Source organism: Cebidichthys violaceus, unplaced genomic scaffold (assembly GCF_023349555.1).
Source record: "Cebidichthys violaceus isolate CVI_PGR_0920_01 unplaced genomic scaffold, fCebVio1.0.p SCAF_3, whole genome shotgun sequence".
In the NCBI taxonomy this organism is placed as follows: domain Eukaryota; kingdom Metazoa; phylum Chordata; class Actinopteri; order Perciformes; family Stichaeidae; genus Cebidichthys; species Cebidichthys violaceus.
In genome coordinates, this window is record NW_027176483.1 from 4,316,675 (window position 1) to 4,330,172 (window position 13,498).

Consider the following 13,498-nt stretch of genomic DNA (forward strand, 5'->3'; position numbering starts at 1 on the left):
ATTTTGTCGACTACCTGCCAGTCTTCAGAGCATACAGAAGTTACAAATGGAGCAATGGATTTGAAGTCGAGGCTTTTTTTTGTGTGTTCACAATATTTAAGTTTTTTTTTCTTTAAGTAACTAGTGCAGTGAAAGTGTGTCTGAGTGTGTGTGTGTGTGTGTGTGTGTGTGTGTGTGTGTGTGTGTATTTGCTGCTCAGGGCTCAGTAGAGCTTTATTAATTGTTTGTGTGTGGTCAATTTCCTGTTCTGACAGAGAGAGAGACAGAGAGACACAGACAGAGAAAGACACAGAGAGACAGAGAGACAGAAACAGAGAGACAAAGACAGACAGAGAGAGAGAGAGAGACAGACAGAGAGAGAGAGACAGACAGTCAGATAGAGACAAAGTCTCTCTCTGACAAAGACAGAGAGAGACAGACAGAGAGAGACAAAGACAGAGAGACAAAGACAGACAGAGACAGAGAGAGAGAGAGACAGACAGAGACAGAGAGACAGAGACAGAGAGAGAGTGAATAGAAAGTGAGTAGGAAGAGACAAGAAGATGGAGAGAGAAGAGACGGGGGGGAGACAAACAACAAAGACACATTTTGGAAGAGGGAGAATAGAGTAGGAAGAAAGAAAGAAGCTTTAGTGAACGGAAAACCGTTGAGCATGAGAGGAGAGGAGAGGACAGCCTGGAGGTCAGCTGAGTGTAACAGCAGGATAATGAGTGTGAGGCATCTGTAGCCTGACCTTTCACCTTTTACAGCTACTCGCACTCAGAAAGTGTTAATGTGCATGTCAGCGTGTACATCCTGTCAGCAGTTACACACCAATGCTATTCAGGTCAATTGCACACAATAATAACCCTCCAAACGCATCGTAGATCATTGACTTGCTTCTCAATGGGAGAAGCTCAGGCTGCCTCGTCCACACACACACACATACACACTCAACTCCCAGGTGACCTGTTGACACACCACAGGGGACATGACACGGCACACAACAGCTGCATGTAAGGACCAAAAATCCAGCTGTGGACCATCTTAAAATCATCTTTTAAAAAACGCTTCGCAGGCTTTTCATAATGCCAATCACAAATTGAACACAGGTGAATAGATGACCGGAGTCTACCCGGGCTGTCACGTGTGTCATTCAGTGATCTCAAGATTCAGATATGCGAGTAATATTTTAAGTACTGGTGGAAATAAACATGTGCTTCCCACTCATTTGTAGGGTTTTGGTACGTTAATCATCCACAAGTACCGTTTGTCTCAGACAAATATCTTTCAGCCATCAGGAGTAGCTGATAAACACAATGCATTTGGATTCCACTGGTAAAGTTGTATGTTTTTGGGAGCATTTCACCCAATGTCTTTCATCATTTTTATATAGAATTACCCCCCCACCCAAAAAAAAGAATGTTCCATGTTCTGTAATTGGTCACCAGTGTGTCTCTGATCTTCATTGGAACCAGCAGGCGATCCAAACTTCTGGTCCCCAACAGATTTAATACAATTCTATGATAGAGGCGATGGTGTGTGGGTCCAGATGGAGGAGAGCAGTGTCCTGACACGTGAAAATTATCATTTACTAAAACAAAATAAGTGTAGCGCAATGGGAGTGAACAAATAAGCTGGGCTTTAGCTCTTCTTGTAATTGGCTCTTTTATACACACACACACACACACACACACACACACACACACACACACACACACACACACACACACACACACACACACACAGTACCGACTCAGGCTCCATGCCCGAGCCTCATCATTATTGCTTTATTAAATGGCACGCAAACGCAACAATGGAGGAGCAACTAAACACAAACTCACTGCTACCAGCGGGTCCAATGTATCGGACTCCTGTTCAGGAAACAGATGGCTCTGCTTTGCGTCGATCGTGTTCTTCTTCTTCTTCTTTTTTTTTTTTTGTATCTTTCTAAATCTCATTCGACAGAATACAATCACATCTTTGACGGAGAGCAGGCGTTCCTTCCGCTCAGACAGTCATCAGTCTTCGTACCTCAGGGATCCGTTTTAAATCATCGACGCTAATGCCTCGGCCTCATCAAATATGCATGACGAGCACGGCAGTGATAAACAGAAACAAGACTGAGGAGAATAACTAAGCAGACATCAATACCAATCGTTCATCAGTGGAGACCAGTTATAGCTGGCATTTTTTTTTTTTTATATATATATATTTCTAAACTTTTTAAGAAATAATATGCAATATAGAATCAGTTTTTGTGTCCAATATTAGAGGCGGGTTTGCTGTAACTCTCCATAAAAGAGGTTTCACTGAGGTTTTGACATCTGGGGGAAAATAAGAGGCAGGAAGAGAGAAAATATGCACCACGTTTTCCCAATAATTGCCTGCATCTTAGTGCCGCTTCATATCTCTCCAATCAAATATGTTGCAGAGTCGCACCGTGGACACGCGCAAAGACTGGATCAATAGCACTCTGTCCATTATATAGATTATATCATAGAGCAATCACACATTCTGTGTGTGTGTGTGTGTGTGTTTCTTTATGGTCTGGAGCGTTTTTGTAGTCAAAACAGATACGCCGTATTGTAATTCATCCCATTTCTTTTGTGTTGCGTAATATCTGTTACATAATAAAGGGAACACAAAAATAGCAGTCCTTTGTTTGGCTGATGGGCACGAGTAGGAACACTTGAATTGCAATGAGTTTAACCGCGGATAGAATCATTCTCATGTTCAACCAAAGACGGTTACGTAAGAGGTTTTCCCCCCCGCTCGTTCTGTGTGGCGTCTGGAGTTATCATATTTTAATGATGTGAGCTGCGTGAAGTGAAAATACTGGACTGCATGATTTAGGGAAGGATTGTTTTGGGCAGATGGGACGGTTGGTGTCCTCGAGGCGTAACTGTCATTCTAGATAACGCGACGGGCGCTCTCCTCGGTAGCAACATGCCACTAATATTTGCCTTTCGGCTTAATGATAAACTAAAACAGAAGTATGTTTTTTTTTTTTTTTCTGGCTGTTAGAGGGGAGTGTCGTATCGGCCCCGACTGTAGAGGGAAGGGGGAAAAAAAAATGAATTCAAGACAACGACGGAATTTTAATGGCGGCTGAGGGAAAAGTCAAATATGCTGTCACATCCTTTCTACCGGGGGTTTCTGTTGGTGGAAAAGAGTCGGCGATGTGGCACACATGGGATATCTCTTCATTCTCAGAAGCGTGATCACAAGAAGCGTGGGAAAACTGAATTATTCTTATTAGAACGCAGCAAGGGAGATGCTTTTCATACTTCCATCTCGCTCCTTTGGAAAAAAAAGTAAACACAATAAGGAGTCTTTATGTCGCCGCCCCCTCCGCTGTCTGTCGGGGAAAGAAATAATATCTGGCGTCGACCTCCTAAAAGCAAATTCAGCTTTGTCTCAATGTGCAGAAAGATATCGGAATCCATGTTAATTGCACTTGTTTCATGCCTTCCTCTGCCATCCCTTTTTTTTTTCCTCATGAAAAATACTTGTGCAACAGCTGGATTACAGCTGTGTTTCAAGGAGGACAAGAGCGTGGAGTAGAGAAAAGGATTCTGGGTGCTGTTGTAAATGAGCAAAGTGCTGCTTTAGTTCCATCCCGGGAGCAACATACTTACCGTAATCACACACAGTGATTCGTTATTCTCTTTTTGTTTTGGGCTGAGCTTTTGGTTGTCTGCCACAGAAACAATGCGTACGTGTTTTGGGATGATATTGTTTGAATTACAGCCTTTGCTTCCTGTCAGAACGCGGCCTTTGCGGTGTAACAGGATAAATCTTCCCCCCCACCCCACACACCCCCCAGGCCTGTCGCGGCTCGGTCAGCAAAGTTTGATTCAGGAGTTCCTGCTTCATTGTGTCTGGCCCCCGGGCAGGTCTAGGGCGTTGTCATGGTAACATCCTTCCGTGCAGGATGTGACACCTATGACCCGTGTTAGATGGATGTGATATCAGCACAGTCCCGGCTTCATTTGATGGAGTGAAGGCTTGGGTCGACCCGTGAAATGACAGAAACGTCACACCTTCTGGAATTCTAGCAGAATGGAAGAGATGCAGCGCCAGTGTTGTATACGCTTATTATTATTCCAGTTATTGTACGATGCACTCCCTGGGCAATGTTTGTGTGGCCATTATATATTTGATTTATCATTATCCGAAGTCAAACAATATGTAAAAGTCCATCTCACAGCGAGATATCTCACACTCCGGTATGTGCACGGTTTATCTCCTCAGATTCAATACTGTATTCAAGAGCTGCATAATAATCCTTTACATGGCAAACAGAGCTGAATGAGCTAGCTCACCCCAGCCAGTAGATGAAATAGCGCTCCAGCAAATATCACTTAATCAGGTTTCCTGGCTACAGGAAGGAGCTCTAAACTATTGATATACCTCCATGGAAGAAAAGCATATTTCGTCTAGCAGTCAGGAGAATAGTCAATAGCAGCTGCAAGCCTGTAATATCTGGCCTGTCACTTTCCTTTAGGATGAGCTGTGTGTGTGTGTGTTTTCCTCATTTGGTTGGCACAGCAGACAACTCTAGTCTTGTGGTCTAGAGGGAACGATCAATGGCCAAATACAAATCTTTAATCTTTAAACCTTGTATCTCCGAAATCTAGAGGCCTGAATACATTCAATTTAAATGTCAGCCATGCATTTGAATCTCACCAAATGTATTTGAGTGAGTTTCATGGTCTATGGTTGAGTACAATTTTTGAATGAACTGAAACAAATTGAGAACTGAAATGTCAGTTAACTGGTCGGTATGACTAACTGGACATTAGGCCGACAATAGAATCACTGTAACAACACAATTTCAACAAGACAACAGTAACAACCACAGTGAGATGAGAATGTATTATCAGACCAAACTATGCTCTTAATCGTGATGCGCTTGAGGACAAAGGGGATTATCTCAAAAGAACCAAATTGTGTTTTACTTCTATTCTGTAACGTTTAATGGCTTTTTGTTTTTTCTGCATGCCATCAATTGACCTCACTTTCTTCCCATCCACTCTCAAGGTTTTCATTGTGTTGTGTGTTTAACAAATGTACTGTCCTTGAAGGGTCTCCCAGAGCAGGCTTCAGTAGTAGAAATAATGTGGAAACAGTACCAGCTTATGTAACACACCGATTCCAGTGTGATTAAACAGACTTTCACGTCACAACTTCATTTTAACTGGTTATTTAAGCAACAAGGCACTTATTATCAATGGACTTTATGTTAACGTAAAGAGAAGTTAAACACACATTTCATCCAAAGCGTTGGTGGTGTAATTTAAAATACGTTTTCAGTACTAACAGTACAGTACTGTAATAACTAAAGGATGTGGGACCTAACGGCAGAAGAAAACAGGATATGACTGTGCTGGTGCCGATAACCTGATGCCATGCTTGTGCTCAAGTTTTTAAAATGTCAGTCTTTGTTATCTTACAAAGACTGAATGGTGTGAATTTGTAAACCTTCTATTTTAGTTGCCATTTGGAACCATGTGTGATTATTGATGGCTGACAGCTTATCGCCAATATGTAGTACAGTAGAAGGAGAGTGACATATGTGTTTGGTTGTTGTTTAGCAATATACTCATGCTCTTTAGATTTGAAAACTTACTTTGTGCCAACTTTCAGATTCATGGTTGTTTACGTTCACATCTAATATCAAGGGTGTAGCCATTGAATCCATTTAAACAGCTGAGAAACTCTTCCTCCATGCCACCTGTCAGACTTCAGTGCATGTGAATTCAGCTGAAGCGCTTCTGATTTCCATTTTCCATGTAATTGATCTAGTTCATAGGATTTAGGACATTAAGTGTTTGATTCAACGTGTAGTATCAGTACCTTTTATCTCACCTAAGCCCGGCTGAAACGGCCAACAACAACACAGGACAGCGATTCAGAAATAAGCTCTCTTAATCCTCTTCCTGTCTGCTTCTTTGCTTTTTCAATTCTTACCGGTCCAGTTGAGGGTTTTAGGAAGAGACAGATGACTGCCCCGCTGGATAGACAGGCTGCTTTGTAGAGGAAGTTTGCCACCTAATGGTGAAAGTGTAGCACTACCTTCCTGATTCATTCTCTCTCTCACTTAGTTTATGTGCCTTTCTGCCCCAATGTATCCTCTTTACTTCAGTTCAGCTCTGTGTGTGTGAAAGTGTATTAATTGTATAATGGGATCTAGTTCTCCTTGTTTGGGTCAATATTTTTGGTTAACTAAGTTTCTAACTACTCTGTGCAGATAGTTTGGATGATGTATTTGTGGCAAATACATATCAAATAAATGTGTTGAATTGAAGAAAAATTAAATTAATTTTCTTTTTCTCCTGTTCTCTTTTTCAGCTCCAGTATCCCCCACATTTGAGGCTTGAATAGTGTTCATCATTGTTGCACTACAGTCACTTCCTGTAGCCCGTGGCTTCATGGAGGGGTTTCCTGTCCACTGACTCACCGGACCAGCAGCCATGTCCGCCTGCAGCACCTTCACCGAGCACGTGTGGAAACCAGGCGAGTGCAAGAACTGCTTCAAACCCAAGAGTTTGCACTGTCTGGCTCAGAGTAGTAAAGGGAAGCCTCCTTCTGAGCAGAAGTCCCCAACAATTCAGCAACAGAATCCACCCCCTGCTGGGGCGAGAGCAAACACTAATCTTACCATCAACTCCCAGAGGGCTGGCAGTGGGTCTGTCCGCTCAGGACACTTCCGTCCACCTGTGGCTAAGAAGCCAACCATAGCTGTTAAGCCCACGATGATGCTGCCCTGCTCGTCTGCAGGACTGGATTCAGACGGCAACCTGCAACGACCACCAAATGTTTTTGAACTGGGCAAAACATCAGCCTTCACGGTCTGGAATCGCAATGGACTGAACTGTAAGAGGCTTGGTGGGCCCAGCAACAACAACGAAGGAGAAGATGGCAGTGAGGAGATCGAAGGTTATGGACAACTTAGCCCAAGGACCCCTAGTGGAAATAACAACAGTGGACTTACAGATGTCCTCAAAGAAATTGCTGGGTTAGGCCCTGGCCCTAGCACCACACCTCTTTCCGGGTCCAAAGATTTGTTTTGGGGAAGAATCAGTAGTTCATACCGACGGTCGTTGGAAAGAGGCCTTCCAGCGTCAAGCTGTCTTGCCATGGGAAGCATCACTTGTGGTGGTGGTGGTGGTGGCGGCACTTCTCAGAAACGGGTATCACTCAGCGATAGCTCTGAGGTCATCAGCACAGAAGGTGGTCGCTTTTGCTACCCCGAGTTTTCCAGTGAAGAGGACGAAGAGGATGAGGACGAAGACACCGAAAGGGATGATGATGAACATGAAAGCTGGGATGAAAGTGATGAAGAGTTACTAGCCATGGAGATCCGAATGCGAGGCCAACCACGATTTTCAAATTTCCGTGCCGCCACAATGTCTCCGGTGCCCTTTGCTGCAGGGAAGAAGTGGAATACTGTGCCGCTTCGCAACCGCTCACTACAGCGGATTTGTGCGGTGGACTATGACGATAGCTATGATGAGATCTTGAATGGATACCCCTCCATGGACTCCAATGGAGCTCTTCTTCCTTATGGGCCCCATGACATGCAAGGCAGTGGTTTCCTATCAAATTCGGAGTCTACCACTTCTCCGGAATCCTCGTCATCGCGACCAGAAGATTCTCAAACAACTTCGAGCAGTGGGAGCGGTGCCCCCTTTACTCTTCGAAATGGCTTGCATTCTCCCACATCTTCTAAGGCACCTGTCGTCTGCACTTCCCCCCCCAAAAAGGAGCTCGTCCACAGAGCACTCAGTCCACTCAAGGTGACTGAAACACACAAGGCTGTCCTGGCCATTAGATTAGAAGAGCAGGATGGCAGAGAAGGCACGCCAATGCCCCAGGCCCTTCCAGGTCAACCTGTCACAATCAGTTTTAGTCCCACAGAGGAGCAGGCTAAACCGTACCGTATAGTGAATTTGGAAAAATCCCTGATCTGTAAGCCTTACACTGTGGTGGACGTGTCGGCATCCATGGCCAACAAAGACGAACAGAATCTAGACTCTACTCCAAAACCCAAAATCCTGTCAAAGCCTTGCAGCCCTACATCGTTTTGTAGCACACCTTTAGGTCAGCCACTGTCTCCAACCTCCCTTCTCTCTCCTTCTTCTCCTGTGATGCCAACATCACCCACATCTGTAGCGATGCCAGGTACCTCCCGTAAGAAATCGGGGAACATACGCTACCAAGAGGTGTGGACATCAAGCACAAGTCCTCGCCAAAAGATACCTAAAATGGATCTAGGGGTTGGCAGTAATCCTTGCCCCTCCATCCCTACTCAACACTGCAGCCACAAGTCAGCTCCCACTTCTCCCATTGCCGGGCTGTCTTCCTCCCGAACCGTACCTGTGAAATCTTCCAACTTATCAGAGATCAAGTTTAACAGTTTCAATAATGCAGGCATGCCTCCTTTTCCCATTATAATTCGAGATGAACCAGCCTATGCCCGCAGCTCCAAGAACGCTGTTAAGGTACCTATTGTTATCAATCCAAGTGCATATGACAACCTAGCTGTGTACAAGAGCTTCTTGGGACTCAGTGGGGAACTGCCCCAGCCAAAAGGGGTAGGTAGTCGGGTAACAAGCCATACTTATGAAGAGATTGGGTCCTCTGAGAGTGTCCAGTCCTCCTCAACGGAGAAAACCATCTCTGGTAGAGGCACATCAGAGAGAGCCTCTTTTGAAGAAACAAAACCACCTGAGGCGGTGTCAAGAGCGCCAAACTTACATCTTCGAACCACTACAGACTCTAGCACTGTGACCAACACTGTGATGAGCTCCACAGTTGGAGTCCTCTCTCCCACTACATCAACAAATGCCCCTGCCGTTCTTGCCATTACTGCAAACCTACCTAAAACCAGTTCTACTGCCAATGCTGTTGCACACACTTGCAAGACAAGTGAAGACGCTCCTTGCTGTAAAGATGACAATACAGACTTAGCTTTGTCCTCTGGGACAGTGGCAAGCCATAGGGAGGAGGCCAGTGCTGTGTTTTTACAAATTGTTGCCTCCATCCAGCCTCCACAGTCTCCTCCAGAGTCGCCCTCAATACAAGTCAATGATAACAGCTCTGAGGAGCTTTACGCCCTCCCGCCTGATGCCATGAAGGAGACCCTCACCCGGCCCAAGTCTCTCTTTTCCACAACTGACAGCTGTCTTTCCAAACCCAAAAAGGACACCCCCTCCAAAGTTTTGTCTAAATCCCAGAGTGCCTCTGCTGCCGTCCCACTCTCCAGCCCCCGGTCAGAACCCAATGCCCCCTTCCCCCCTCCTAGATCTACATCGTCCCCTTACCACGCTTCTAACATCCTCCAGAGACATTTTGGCAACTGGACCAAGAGTTCTGCCTCCAGTTCTCCCGTACGACCAAGTGAAGGGGAAGCAAGTCCAGGTGCAGAGGGGAGACGTATTTTAACGGAAAGCTCTAAACCCAAACGCTGGATCTCCTTTAAGAGCTTTTTCCGTCGGCGGAAAGACGAAGATGAGCAGAGAGAGAGGGCGGAGAGAGAGAAGGACAAAGGCAAGCTGGTTGGCCTTGACGGAACCGTCATTCACATGCTTCCACCGCCACCCATCCAACAGCATCATTGGTTCACCGAGGCCAAGCCAGAAGATCCCACGCAGAAACCAACCATCGTCTTCACCTACAAACCAGAAAGCGGCAGCACCCCTGGTGACGGAGAAGGAGAACTAAGAGTAGAGGAGTGCAGAGAAAATGCACCGCTGACATCTGATGAGAGCAAGGAATCCGGACCTCTGAGCCCCGGGCCAACATCACCTCATCTCATCAGCAAGGATTTCAGGTACTTGTCCAAGATTGTCCAAAGTTTGAATCTGTCCTCTGATGCCACTGTTTTGAAAGATACCCCATGATCAGAGTAAAGCTTGTAACGGTAGCAATTCAAAGTTAAAACTGGGGTTTACCCAGTTGGTAATAGGTTGAACATGAATGGGGTTTCGGATTTTTTTTATCAGTATACTGTGGGGAAAAAATAAAGCTACTAAACTAAACACCTATTGCAGAGATAATCCCAAACCAAGAATTAACAAGGGCAAGGTGTATATGTCCCTTTTATATTAGTAAGGGTTAATGAGGGTTCATTTAATCAAAAACTGGCATCTTATTATTTGCTAGGAACGCACGCACTATTGCTTTTACATTCAATGTCTTTGTCTTTGTCTCTAATCTGTCAAAGTCCACGCTTGCTCTTCCTTCATCACCTCTCACTGATCTAATGAATTATTTAACATGCAATGCCCGTATTGCCATCACCCACATGCATTCCCTTCAGCGCACTCATGGCACCCAGCTTATAATTAAGATGCTCAACCTTTGCCAGCTGCTCCTCCAAAGTGCCATGGAACGCCATTCTCCCACTGTCGCACAGATCGCTCATCACAGATTCTAGAGGTGTTTGATCTTAATTTGGCATGTCTGCTCGCCGACTGCATGGACTGTACAGCCTACGTGGTCTCTTCCTTAATGCCATCTATTACCTGAACAGCAGGCTCTGTGCTCAGCAGGTCTCCCTTCAGAATGGAACCCCACAGTGTGTTACAAGCCATCCAACAGCAGTCGGATCCACCTTCAGTCTATTAATCACTGCTTTAGATGGCATATTCCCTTTAGCCCCTCAAATTACATCAAAGCCTCACTCTCTCTCTATCACACACACACACACACACACACAGACACACGCCGCACACACAGTAACTCACAGCAATCGGTCTGTTCGGCAGTGTAGTTGCTGTATTCTTGCATAATACGTTCATTATTTGTCTTTGACCTGCTGTTGCCCTCAGTGTTAATTTCTCGGGGTACGTTTCCTGCGGTGTGACTAATGGTGCCAGATAAAGATAACCCAGATGTGCCGGATACACTTTATTCTCTGTCCATAATTCTAAGCGTTTTTTTTCCCTGCTGAACATGACTTGTTTTTGCCTTAGAAATTAAGCTAAGTGCCCAGATATGCTCAAAGATGGCGATCAGTCAAATGGATGCTGCGGTGGCCAAAACAAACCCTCATTCATCAGGAAAGCTGTGTCGTAAAAAGTACTGATAATAATGTGCAGCGCTAATCACTTAGACAGCAAGTTGGATAATGCACACTCCATTGTTGTTTCAGCACAATATTTACAAGCTTACTGAAAACACATTGAAACTTAAGATACCATGTAGATGATTGGATCAATGAATCAAGTCTAGTAGGGTTAAAACAATGTCTTGTCTTTGTACTTTAAATGTAGGAAAACTAATCCCCACAGTAGGTGATTCAATAATGAATCGTCTGACTCGTCCTAATGTATCCGGCGCAGTCACTTGGTTAGAAATAGTCAACGCAGAAAACTAACCGAAGCCAGACACTGTGCAGCATTTGGACTTTGTTGTATTTTGGGGCGGTGTAACGGGAGAGTGTCATCTAGCTCCCAGTGTGTTTCACACGATGCGTCCCACAGCCACTGATTAGTGGGAATAGCGCTGTGGAATTGTTTACTCAGCATTCATCACACCTGAAACAGTTTAGCTCATGAACAACTTGTTCAGATGTTCATCTCCTCAGCTGATCCGTTCACATTTCGACTTCCACCTTACTCTCTGTCTCCTCTTTGTTTTTTCTGCCTCCCGTATATCATCCATATCTTCTGATTTTGTTTTCAAGTTGGTTGGCTTGCCACCATCGCTGTCTCCATTTGGTGTGATTTCTGCTCCTCTTCCACGCCACATGTCTCTCCTTTGAGCCCGGAGCACTGTGAACTCTCGAGTGTTTCTCTCCTCCATCCTGTCAACAACTCGTCCCCATTCTGTCTCCTTTACAGCTTCCCTGCTTTTTCTCTCTGCTCCTAAAGTTTCAGCACAAGTCATCCAGTTCCCGTCTCTTCTCATACTTTATAAGAAGCGGTACAAGAGTCAAGTACGCGCTGTCTCGGTAACGCCATGCTAAAACTGGCTGTATGATGGTGCACTGTATGTATTGGAGAGAACCCACTTCACACAGAGGATGATGAGTTACCCGTTATTTATTTATTTGTCCCCCGAGTGATGTCAGCAGTGAAGGTGAACTAATACAATATTCCTCAACTTAAATACGTCTCCTGTTTATAATAAGCAATTAGGACTGAAAAATACCAAACAGCTGTGAAAACATGAATTCACTTATATGCAGCCAACAACGCTTGACACTTGTTATGATTTATTATTCATACTGTCAAGCCACAATAATATAAGTCAATGTAAAATCACACTTAAAGCAGACCAGGTGTAATACATCGCACTTTAAAGCAGCTCAACTTTGGTCTAGTGCGCCTTATTTTCTCAACACCTGTCTCTTACAATCATTCCTTTGTGACCCTGCTTCACTATGAACCTGTTAACGATTAACTCGTTAAGGTAACGGTGATACTTGCCCGTCTGTCTGATGTTTATCTCGGGTGTCGGCACATGGTTTTGAGTTGACCCATAAACAGAAAATAGCTAAACCTCGCGCTCCGTGCGTGAGCTCGCTGTGGAAGAAGATGTGACGAAATCAAAGCCTGCAGAAAGAATGTATTTGTGTCTCGCAGGGAAACGTTCTGTAACAGCCTGTCTGATTATTACCTGCAGTCCCTCCAGTTTTAAAGAAGGGCGTATTAGATTTGTTGTTTCTTTTGTGCTTCTGCAAAGTACTGGAGCTTTAAAGTCTTCTTTTTAAAAAAAAAGCTGTTTCTAAAATGAGCTATTTATTAGTTAATCCTTGAAAATATGTCACCATAACACATGTTTAGTCCCACATGCTTGCACTCACCTCCCTTTGCCGACAAATTATAGTATTGGTGCAAATGTATTTTGTAGAGGACTTCTTAAAAACCTGACTTGTCTCTGGGTAAACAGACCAGGAGGTCAGTGATTTCACGGGTCATCCTGCAGAGCTTTTGTTTTGATTGGCAGATGAAGAGTTAACCATGTTTTTTTTTTTTTTCTTTTGACTGGAAGCTGTTTTATTGGCTTAGGGTGGGCGTGCTCTGCAGCACTAAAACACTTTACCTTAGGCAGGTAACAGCATTGAAAGAGGGAGAACAAGGAAAGAACACATGCAGGGAACTACTTTTTGACTCTTCACAACTGGAAGTCCAAGCTCTACCTAGAATGTGAATTCACCGTTGCCTCGTATTCAAGGCTTCCAGATGGGAAGCTGTGTGAGCCAGTACAGTGGGTAAGACCTGAAACCCTCTGCTTTCATTCACTGCTGTGATTAGCTGTGACCCTTTAGGCCTTTCGAAGCCCTGTTGACTCAGTAGGGAGGGGAGGGATTTTTTCGAGATTATGTGAATTGATGTTGTGGATCAGAGATTGTTCATTTCTCGCAACAGAGTTCTGTGAAACAGTGAAATTCACGGTTGCAGCTTCACGCTGTCTGAACAAGTCGGGTCCTGACATTGAAACGTGTAGCAGCCATAAAGGTATTCATTGTGTCTCTGGAGGCATGTATCCACACTGGATGTGT

General features: G+C 44.6%; 1 protein-coding gene across 3 annotated transcripts in view; it reads left to right on the forward strand.

Moving 5' to 3' along the window:
- The window catches only part of peak1 (pseudopodium-enriched atypical kinase 1), an 86,754-nt gene that overhangs the window by 56,334 nt on the left and 16,922 nt on the right, over window positions 1-13,498 (forward strand). For all 3 annotated transcript variants that reach the window (XM_068722852.1, XM_068722854.1, XM_068722855.1), the window contains one exon: window positions 6,337-9,820. In XM_068722852.1, the coding sequence (XP_068578953.1) occupies window positions 6,459-9,820 (3,362 nt within the window). In that variant the 5' untranslated portion in view covers window positions 6,337-6,458. The remainder of the gene's footprint in view (window positions 1-6,336; window positions 9,821-13,498) is intronic.